General features: G+C 37.4%; 1 protein-coding gene, 1 non-coding gene and 1 pseudogene across 4 annotated transcripts; 2 read left to right on the forward strand and 1 right to left on the reverse strand.

The window, feature by feature from the left end:
* The first annotated feature begins 274 nt into the window (after positions 1-274).
* On the forward strand, positions 275-449 carry LOC129251010 (U2 spliceosomal RNA; annotated as a pseudogene).
* A 784-nt stretch (positions 450-1,233) lies between these two features.
* LOC129251102 (U2 spliceosomal RNA) lies at positions 1,234-1,423 on the forward strand. Its single transcript, XR_008582915.1, has one exon. It is a non-coding gene; the product is annotated as a U2 spliceosomal RNA (small nuclear RNA).
* A 2,130-nt stretch (positions 1,424-3,553) lies between these two features.
* LOC129249827 (uncharacterized) lies at positions 3,554-9,097 on the reverse strand. Of its 3 annotated transcripts, none has more exons than XM_054889498.1 (2): positions 9,065-9,097; positions 3,554-5,952 (listed from the first exon to the last, which is right to left on the reverse strand). In XM_054889498.1, exon 2 carries the CDS (start codon positions 5,861-5,863, stop codon positions 3,755-3,757), a length of 2,109 nt encoding a protein of 702 aa, XP_054745473.1. In that variant the 5' UTR covers positions 5,864-5,952; positions 9,065-9,097; the 3' UTR covers positions 3,554-3,754. The 3 variants fall into 3 exon arrangements, with proteins under 3 accessions (XP_054745473.1, XP_054745471.1, XP_054745472.1); XM_054889496.1 differs by lacking the exon at positions 9,065-9,097 and having other exon boundaries at positions 3,554-5,256; positions 5,341-6,479; XM_054889497.1 differs by lacking the exon at positions 9,065-9,097 and having other exon boundaries at positions 3,554-5,001; positions 5,167-6,479.
* Positions 9,098-11,357: the final 2,260 nt, after the last annotated feature.

Genomic DNA, 11,357 nt, shown 5'->3' on the forward strand with positions numbered 1-11,357 from the left:
CGACCCTCTTGGCTACGAAGCGTTATATTATATGTTGATATAAACGTAGCGACGAACTAAATAAAAATAACTTTTATTTTTTCTTGTGATTCGAACCAAGGATTTTGGATCGGAAGCTCACATTGCTAGTCGCTCGGCTACCGCGTCATGCTGTAGACGCTGGCCTAAAAGTTATTTAGTCACGAAGCGTTATATTATATGTTGATATAAATAATTTTTGTGAGCGTGTAATTCTCAAAAGGTTTATTAGAAAATGCATTGAAAATGTATTGAGTTTGTTGGTTGTGTATGGTTATCTTATCAGCTTAACATCTGATAGATCCTCTATCGGAGGACAATAAATGTTAAACTGATTTTTGGAAATGGGCGGAGTGTTTTAAGGGCTTGGTCCACCTCTGCCACGGGTTGGCCCGGTATTACAGTACCGCCGGGATTTCGGCCTTGAATAAATACAAGAAGAAATATACTAATACATTTAGCTTTGGTGAGAAGAGACATAAATTTGTATATGAATACAAGTAGACGAAAATGGAATTTTTTTTTTTTGAAATTTGCATTGTAGGACATTTCTGATTATTTATTGAAAACAGTTTTTTTTATTAAAATTTTATTATAGAAGAAAATTGAATTTTTTCCAAGGTGAATTCATACACTAAGCTAAGTAAAACGTTTCGTAATTCAATTTTATGTTGACATCCAAATGTACACGGCGGAAGAAAAAAATAACAAATCAGCTGTGTTATTGCTAACCACCTTCAATAGATTCGCCTTGATTTTTCATATAAAAATTATACATATCATCACTTGTGACAACTGTACCCAGTCGGTCGACAGTGTGTGAATCATCTTTACATTCTGCAAGAATACCCCAACCTGCGCAGCGGACAGTAAAATCGACACAAAGCTGAGCGCAGAGCACAATCGTACAAACACACTAACGTACATACATACATATATACGCTCGAATACATTTTCTTACTGTGCTCAGCCAAGGCTGGTAGTCATGCACTGTGGCGATATGAACGCACAAATGCACATACACAGGCACGAACATGAAATCAAACAGCTCGCCGTGGCTTGTTGGCTTTTCTATGTTTGGTTTAGATACTGAAAGTCAGTTTAAGTGAATCGGTATAAATATTTCGTACATTAATTTTTGTGAGCGTGTAATTCTCAAAAGGTTTATTAGAAAATGTATTGAAAATATATTGAGTTTGTTGGTTGTGTATGGTTATCGCTTCTCGGCCTTATGGCTAAGATCAAAGTGTAGCTTTGTAGCTTAACATCTGATAGATCCTCCATCGGAGGACAACAAATGTTAAACTGATTTTTGGAAATGGGCGGAGTGTTTTAAGGGCTTGGTCCACCTCTGCCACGGGTTGGCCCGGTATTGCAGTACCGCCGGGATTTCGGCCTTAAATAAATACAAGAAGAAATATACTAATACATTTAGCTTTGGTGGGAAGAGACATAAATTTTTATATGAATACAAGTAGACGAAAATGGAAGAAATTTTGTAAGTCTGTTTCTTCGGTCCGTTTTGGTATTTTTTTTGACAACATCGAAACCAAAGCATTTGTATCATATTTTAGCTATCATAAGCCACTCGTATCATTTGTTGAAATTGAAAACATTGAGGATGAATAATAATAAAATGAAGAACATAAAATATGAACTTTATAGCAATATTATAATGAACCTATAATTATCCCGCTCCTAATGCTGCTTTCGTCTCATTCTCTCTCAGTTTGTCTTACGGAAGGTTTCACTTCTATCCCGTCTAACCGGTTTAGTTGTGGTATTAGTCGCGAAAACATCAATTTAAATATAATAACATGGCAAAAAAACGTGCACATAAAACACTGTCATTAGCTGATAAGCTTAAAATAATAGAAGAAGTAAATCGTGGACAATCAGGAAAAGTTTTAGCAAAGAAATTTGGTGTAGGAGCTTCAACAATTTGCGACATAAAAATAAATGCTGAAAATATTAAAAGGTAAAAAACCTGTGTAGAAAATGTATTCTGTAAATATTACTGTACATACATATTTATTCTTTTATAAGAATTGCTGAGAATTCTGATGCCAAACTTTTAAAAGAGCGCAAGACACTCAAAGCGGGAGAGAATGAAGAATTAGAGATTAAGTTGTATGCTTGGTTTGAAGAGAAGCGGTCACGGCATCAAACCATTTTCGCAGAAATTTTACGACAAAAAGCTAAATCACTTCATCAAAAATGTATCCGAATCAATCATTTCACGCTAGTGACGGATGGTTGCAAAATTTTAAGAAGCGAGTTTCTGTGCGAACTTTGAAAATATGCGGCGAATCCTTATCTGCTAGACCTGATCTTGTACCTGATTTTCAAAATAAGCTCTATGACATTATCGAGACTGAAAACCTGATTGACGACCAAATTTACAATGCTGATGAGTCTGGACTCTTTTGGAAAATGTTTCCAGGAAAATCTTTAGTGCATTGTAAAGAAAAGTCTGCTTCTGGTACCAAAATGAGCAAAGAGAGAATCACCTTCCTGTGCTGTGCCAACAAATCTGGAACTCACAAGCTTAACATTGCTGTGGTTGGGAAATCCAAAAATCCACGTTCGTTTAAATAACAACATATTGTTGAATATTACGCATCGAAAAATGCATGGATGACAACATATATTTTTACTGAATGGTTTTTTAAATCGTTTATATCACAGGTAAAAGACTATCAAATTGAAAATAATTTGCCCAAAAAAGCTTTATTGTTACTGGATAATGCGAAGTGTCATGGAGAGCCGCTGGTATCTGAATGTGGGCAATATAAAACTATGTTTTTACCCCCAAATTGTACTAGTATTATTCAACCCATAGATCAGAACGCGATACGACTAACTAAGCTGTTTTACAAAAAAGATCTCTTGGGTAAGCTCTGTAGCGGATGATTCAGACATTTTTTTGAAACAATTCAGTTTGTGAATTGCTTAAACGATCTTGGGACAGGGTGCCCAATTCTTCTATAAAGTCTTTTGTTGGAAGCATATTCAATCTCAGAGGTGGGCTTCAGATGATAACATCCCTCTATCATTGTTACAACAAGAGTTGCCAGAGAATGATCGTGTTGAAGAAACAGAAGAATTTCGCACAATAACCAACTTATTTCACCGCAACAATGAAGTGCATATTTCTGAAGATGAAGTTCTTAGCTGGATTATGAACTCTGACAATACTTCGTGTAGTAGTTCAGAGTCAGACACAGAAAATGTGGAACCAGAACATTTAATTACGAAACACGTTAAATATCGTGAAGCTCTGCAGGCCTTAAATATTTCAATAGATTGGGCAAAGGAACGAGGTCTGAAATCAGATTACATATTAATGCTAAAAGAATTGCGGAACAAGGCTTTACAAGCATGTGCACTGAAAGACAAGTAAACCTATATCACAAATTATCTACGTAAAAAAAAACGTAATATGTAAATATTATACATACATACATATGTACATATGTACCTGTTTTATTGCTAATTTTTATTTTTAATTTGATTTTTTTTGTATCTGGAAATTACTTCCTTAATAATTTGCTTATGTTAAAAAGTATGACTACACCTGTTGACATCCAAAAGAAAAAGAAAGTTTATTGCAGCTAACATAAGTTAGCTGCGGTTCAATATTAAACCTCGCTCACATATTACAACATCTCGTAGAGGAGATAATTTCATCGTATGTGACATGAACATTCCCGGGCCCAAGGACGACAGTACTTCACTAAACGGAGAAATTAGAATTGTTTCCAGCAGAGCCGTTGGAGGTAATTGGTTTATCGCCAGGTTGAATGGCTGTGCCCCGACTCACAGCCGTATCGTTGCTGCCTTCAACAATCCTATCTTCCGTTAATTTGGAAGGGTTCACGTTAGGTAGAAAACAAATTTTACGAATAGGTCTCTTGAAAAATTTTCCTTTACATTTCAAAGTGACTACTCGGGTTAGTCCATCAGGTCCTGGATGCATTTCAACTATGCGCGCTAAAGGCCACCTGCCAGGTGGACATCTTTCGTCATACATCAGAACTAGGTCGCCGATTTTAGCATTGATACGAGTAGTGGTCCATTTCGGACGGCTTTGTAATCGACTGAGATACTCCGAATACCAGCGACGCCAAAAGTGTTGTTTTAAGCGTTCAACCATACGCCACCGACTTAATCCAGAAGTAGCGAAATCAAGTAAGTTTTCATCAGGAATATTAAGAGTTGGTTCTCCAATTAAAAAATGTCCTGGTGTAAGTGCGTCGCAGTTTTCCTCATCTTCATTGAGCGGACAAAGAGGACGCGAATTCAGGCAAGCTTCTATTTGATATAAAAGTGTAGTCAACTCTTCGAAATTCAAAACGCGGTCTTCCAAGACACGCTTAAGGTGAAATTTTGTGGATTTTACCCCAGCTTCCCATAAACCACCGAAGTGTGGAGAGGCTGGCGGAATAAAATTCCAAGTTGTGCCTTCGCTAGCAAAACATGCTCTGAGGTCTTCCGGTATTGATGCTGTGTTGCGCTGATGCATGGTGTGCAGTAGACTGCTGGCACCAACGAAGTTTGTCCCACAATCTAAGTATAGTTGCGTACATTTTCCTCTACGTGAAATGAAGCGCCGAAAAGCTGCGATAAAGGCCTCAGTAGATAAACTGGAGACACATTCCAAGTGGACTGCCTTTGATACCATACATAGAAATATACAAATATACCCCTTTGATGTTCTAGCATTACGAAGAGACGATTGGCGTACATCAATTGGACCAGCAAAATCGACGCCGCTATGTAAGAATGGTCGCGCTGGAGTCAATCGAACCGCTGGAATTTGTCCCATAAGTTGTTCTGCTACTTTCGCTGTATATCTAAAGCATACCAAACAACGCTTTAATACAGTTTCCGCAATTCTACGCGCATTTGGTATCCAATAATTTCGCCTAATGAAAGTTATCATTAGTTGTATACCCCCATGTAACGTTCTTGTATGTGCGTCTGTAAATAAAAGTAGAGTTAGAGGGTTTTTCTTAGATAACAAAAAGGGATGTTTCATATTCTCAGGTATATCAGCGAGTTGTAACCTTCCTCCTACGCGTAGAAATCCTTCTCCACAAATGAAAGGGTTCAGTTTCTTGATCGGATTGCTCTTCTGTAGCTCACCTGTTTGTAACAATTGCTTTATTTCTTCATGATATTCGTAGCGTTGGGACAAATATAGCAGACGATTGAATGCCGATTTCAACTCTGCGGCTGTTAGGTTTCCAAAGCGCCGAGGTTGAGAAGTTGCATTGTAATAAAAACGAAAAATATAGGCTGTCACAGAAATTGTTTTACCTAAAGTAGAAAATTTGTATAAAATTTGTGGATAACTTGAAGAATTGATATGCAAGATGTTGACCACTTTTCGTTTTTCAAGGGTGGTCTCCTTCCTATAGTCAATATCACTTGGCCATGCACTCTCGTTTTGAAGTAGCCACTCAGGGCCATGCCACCAGAGAGGATGAATTGATAAATTGTCTGGTAGAATGCCTTTCGTTGCACAATCTGCGGGGTTGTCGGATGTAGGAATATATCGCCACTGGCTGACGTTTGTAAGACGCTGAATCTCTGCTACGCGGTTTGCTACAAACACTGTCCAACGAATCGGCTCCGCTCTAATCCACGCTAAAACTGTCGTACTATCGCTCCACAAAGCAATATTTTCAACACACCCCTGCAAAGATTTCACTACCTTATCTACCAGTTGGGCAAGTAAATGAGATGCGCAGAGCTCCAGCTTAGGTATTGTGAGTAATTTTACGGGAGCCACCCTTGTCTTACTCTGAAGCAGTTGCACAACTACTTCTCCATTTTCCATAATTGTTCTCGAGTAAACCACGGCTGCATAAGCAACTTGCGATGCATCACAAAAACCATGTAAACAGCATCGCCTTGATTTTGAAGTGCCTATAAACCTGTCAATTTTAATATTTTCTAAACAAGGAAGCGCTTTGCGATACTCGAGCCATTCGCTTTTTATACAATTAGGAAGCTCATCATCCCAACTAATACCAAGACGCCACAACTTTTGAAACATAATTTTAGCTATTATGGTTGTTGGTGCTAACCATCCAAGAGGGTCAAATAATTTTGACGCATCAGATAATAAACTTCGTTTGGTAGTTTTATCAGGTATTGGGAAAGAAACAACGAACGAAAAGTAGTCACCCACTGGATGCCATTGTAATCCTAAAGATTTAATGAAATCTGCATCACTAAGTGATACTGCAGTAGAAAATTCTTTCATTTCTTTAGGGATTGATTGAAGAAGATCAGCGCAATTTGAAGACCATTTCCTCAAACAAAATCCTCCAGCCTTTAGTAGTGCACATAATTCTTGTTGCAGATGAAAAGCCTCGGAAAGACTGTCTGCCCCAGTTATAACGTCATCGACATAAATGTCGCGTAACAATACTTCTGAGGCTAGTGCGTAGGTATCAGACTGATCCTTTGCAAGCTGTTGTAATGTCCTGATAGAAAGAAAGGGAGCGGAAGTTGTACCATAGGTTACAGTTTTTAATTTATATATTTTTATAGGATCCTTTACAGATTCTCTCCAGAGAATATTTTGAAAACGTTGGTGATCAGGGTATACAACAATTTGCCTAAACATTTTTTCTATGTCAGAGCACATAGCTATTTTATGCCTACGCCAACGAAGTATTATTTGGTGTAAATCGGAATGTAATACAGGTCCGGCCACCAGTTCCTCGTTAAGTGATCGATTATTTTGGTACTTACTCGAACCATCAAATACAACGCGCAGCTTTGTGGTTGTGCTACTAAGCTTTTCTACGCCATGGTGTGGCAAATAATATGAAAGCGGAGTAAGATTTTTGGGGTATTCTCCAACCAACTCCATATGCCCTAAATCTTGATACTCTCTCATAAACTTTAGGTAAGCAATTTGGAAGTTTGGGTTTCTGGCAAACACCCGCTCCATATTCTTTAGTCTAATTAAAGCACCTAAATGAGAATTATGAAACTCTGGTACTGGTTTCCCATTAAGCTCAGCTCGGAAAGGAAGCGATACAATATATCGACCCGTGTTATCCCTTAAGTGTGTAGAAATGAAGTGTTGTTCAGTGGCTATATCTTCAGCAGATTGCGGTCTTATGTTTGGCAATTCTTCTTGCTCCCAAAAACGCTTAAGCTGATCATCTATATGACAAAGATGTGTATTTATTGTTTCAATATTAACCGATGTTGACATTGGTCCGGAGATAACCCATCCAAAATGAGTATTTTGGTAAATAAGTCCACTATCAGTTTTTATTTGAGAGTCTTTCATTAGAAAACCATATACATCAGCGCCCAAGATAAGATCTATGGAACGTGATTTGAAATATTCAGGATCCGCTAGAGGAATATTTGAAATATCAGAACTAAGCTGTAATGGAATAAAACTCTGTTGTGGCAGATATGAACGAAACTTGGGTAAGACATATGCCTTTGCATGTAGTGTATAATCGTATTCTACGCAGGAATACAGTTTAAGATACGCTAATTTCTTTACACAATTTTTCTGCTGCGTGTTTACCCCACGCACTTGTAAAGAAGTGGAACGGCATGGTAATTTATATAATTGTATAAATTGCTCTGTAACGAATGTGCCTTGAGATCCTTGATCTAATAAGGCTCGTGCGGATACAGCACCATTAGGCGTGTCGATTTTTAAAATAATAGTTGCAAGTAGAACTTCACGTTTGCACTCCTGCGAAGAGAAAGGAGCAGTTACATGGAGCCCTTGTATCTGCTTAGTACGAGATGGAGTGACTGACTCAGCAGGTTGTGAGTCTGAAAAAACTTCATGTAATAAAGTATGATGTTTGCGATTACATACGCTGCACGTATGATTAGAAGTGCAATCGCTTGCCGAATGTCCAGGAAAAAGACAGTTGCGACATAACGAATTACGAGTAACAAATTGTTTTCTTTCTGTGGGCGTATAAGCCCTAAATACCCAGCACTTAAAGAGGCGATGCGATTTCTTACAACATAAGCAAGAAATAGAGTTTTCACTTTTGCTTGAGTTTGTTATGTTGAAATTTCGTACCAGTTGGCGTTGAGGAATATTCGCCGACTTAAGTTTTTGAGTATTGTCTACATTGAGAGTTTCCAAAGTACGAAAGCATGTCTCCAAAAACCTAATGAGTTGTTCCAAAGTAGGAAGCTCTCTGGAGGCCTGTAATGACTTTTCCCAATCCTTTCTCGTCTCAGAATCTAGCTTCTGAATGGTCAAATGGACTATAAGGGGGTCCCAATTTGTGGTTGAGACATTAAGGTTGGTTAATGAAGCAATACATTCTTTAGTAGTGTCCAAAAGTGTTCGAATTGCTGAGTGCGAAGCTACAATGCACTTTGGTATCGCGAATAACTTTTTTAACCATGTGTCAACAATAGCACGCTTATTATGGAATCTATCCTCTAATGTTTTCCAAGCAAGATCATAGTTTGCTTCGGTTGCGAAAATATGTTTGATAAAACGTGCAGCTTCTCCAGTGACACAATTTTTTAAATAATACATTTTCTGAATTTTACTGAGTGCACTGTTATTATGCACAAGAGAAGTATAAAGATCACGAAAGGAAAACCATTCCAAATAATCACCCGAGAAATTTGGTACGGAGATTTTCGGTAATTTAGCGTCACTGTAAAATGTATCATTTCGATGGGAAGGAGCCACAAATGTACTGTTCAATGCCACCGGTGAAGCTGTAGAGCAGGCTGGCATAGAATCATACAAAAACCCTTTAAAGGTGAAATATAAGTCTTCGAAGCTATCAAAAGTTGCACTAGTCACGTATGGAATTTCATCAACACACACGCCCTCATCCTTTATAGACCTAATTATTTGTTCATGGTTTTTTATAAAGGATGTATATAGATGATCTACTCTTTCACTAATCACCCTAATATACCCCTGAGACAGCGTTTCCGGACGCAGCCCATGTGCCTTTTCTTTAAGCTTCGTCAGCTCGCACAGCAAATGCGTTTGAATTTCTGTAAGTACATTTACCTGATCCATATTAGACAAAATTATTAAGAAAATTTAAATAATATTAGGTTGATTCTGGTGTTCAACTTAAAAACTGGACCGACTGTCCCTGCTCGGGCGCCAAAAAATGTTTTATTGCTAATTTTTATTTTTAATTTGATTTTTTTTGTATCTGGAAATTACTTCCTTAATAATTTGCTTATGTTAAAAAGTATGACTACACCTGTTGACATCCAAAAGAAAAAGAAAGTTTATTGCAGCTAACATAAGTTAGCTGCGGTTCAATATTAAACCTCGCTCACATATTACAACATCTCGTAGAGGAGATAATTTCATCGTATGTGACATGAACAGTACCTATTTATAAAAATCTTTAATTTTTTCATTGTTGATTAATAAGAATAAAATAAATTTGTTTTGAAATTCTGGCTTTTGTTTTATTTTCGGATATAGTGAATTATAAGCATAATGACAGCACATCCAGTAATCCGAATATATCGTTAATCCGAATCAGGGTCTGCAATCATTAATTCGGATTAGCGAGCTGGCACTGTATATCAATAAGTCCTCTTCCACCTTCCTTCCGTTTGATCGTGATCCGCTCTGTGCACGAATTCGGGTGCAGGTAGCGATGTTTTGTTAGGGTTGTTCTTGTTAATCTATTGAGACCTTCGAGATCCGTAGCTGTCCATTTAATTATTCCGAATGAATATGATAATACGGGTATCACGAATGTGTTTATAGCTTTAAATGTATTAAGTGCGTTTAGCTCGGTTTTAAATAAAAGTTTAAGCCTGTGTTTGTATATATTTTTGAATTTTTTGAAGTGAAAACTTCTTTAGAATCGTTGGGAGTGGTTTGAGAAAAAGTGAAACGAAAAAGCGACACCAAAAAGAAGAAGAAAAAAGATATACGTATATATATGTATGTATAGAAAATGCTTCATTACCAGGCACACAGAAGGATGGCATAAGCAAATTTAAATTTGTGAATTTATATATGTATGTATATATGCGGATATATGTATATATGTTGTGTGTATGTACATATGTGCCTCGCCACAGCAAAACATACGGTAAAATTTCTCAAGAAATCCAGCGCGCATTCATAGGCACAGCGCACATTCATAGGCACAGCATTGCATGTACAGTAGGGCGGGTCGATTTAAAAATCGCTCATTGCTCTATGAAAATCGTATTCTAGGGATCAAAATAAGAAACTTTTCCGAAGGAACCATACCTCTAAAACGAATTCTGATGTCCCCCAATTTCAAAATATCACCATTTTTGGCCTTTACATGAAAAAATCAGCTAAATGGCTATGTTTTTTCTTTATTTTTATTTATTTATAATATTATCTATTTTTTCTCTTAAGAAATTTATTTAGTCAGAACATATGTAAATGAATGAATGTGAGTTATAGAAAAGAAACTAAAAAGTTCGACCCATATTGGGGGACATCAGAAATCGTTTTAGAGGTATGGTTCCTTCGGCAAAATTTCTTATTCTGATCCCTAGAATATGATTTTCACAGACCAATGGGCGATTTTTTTGCCTTCCCACAAATCGACCCGGCCTAATGCACAGTAACCTTGAACAGGCAGTTGCGGTTGTCGAGCATTTAGAAACATATATTTACATACATATATGGGTGCAAACATATTTACGGAGCCGCGGGCACTCGACTTGACAAAAATTGAATATTGGCAAATAATTCTACGCGAAATATTCCACTATTGACTATTTTCGAATTGTCGAGAAAATTAGCATATGGGCGGCTCGTTTTATGAATGAAAGTACTTGCTCTTAGAACTATGAGCTCGAATTTATAAATCAATTTTTTGATGATGAGTTTTTGTTGCACAGTACAATAGTTGAAACTGTTCGGCGCCGCCGCGACTGTTCAGCGCTTTGGCAACTAGGATGATGGCCGCTACGCCTGCGCCTATTAATGCATTTTGTTCTTGTAGTCGCTAGGCATAGAATTTTAGCTTTGGACGACATACGCATTTACAGGAATAAAGTGAGTGGCCTGTGTGTGCGGTTGTATGTAGATGCATATGTGTATATTAATAAGCATTGTTTTGCTGGAAGTTCAGAACACAAATATGTATGTACGTACATAGGCTAGGCCATAGTATAGCATACATACATATGTATAAAAAATTCAAACCAAGCGTCCTACGAATGTTTGTGTGTATGTTAGTACGTCTGTGTAATATACGCTCATAATAGCAACCGCGTGTGCTGTATTGCGTCCGTGTTTTTATATTCGTAAATATTTTCATTTTTAAATGTTTACCGCAATTATGCCG

Source organism: Anastrepha obliqua, chromosome 6 (genome assembly GCF_027943255.1).
Source record: "Anastrepha obliqua isolate idAnaObli1 chromosome 6, idAnaObli1_1.0, whole genome shotgun sequence".
Lineage (NCBI taxonomy): Eukaryota > Metazoa > Arthropoda > Insecta > Diptera > Tephritidae > Anastrepha > Anastrepha obliqua.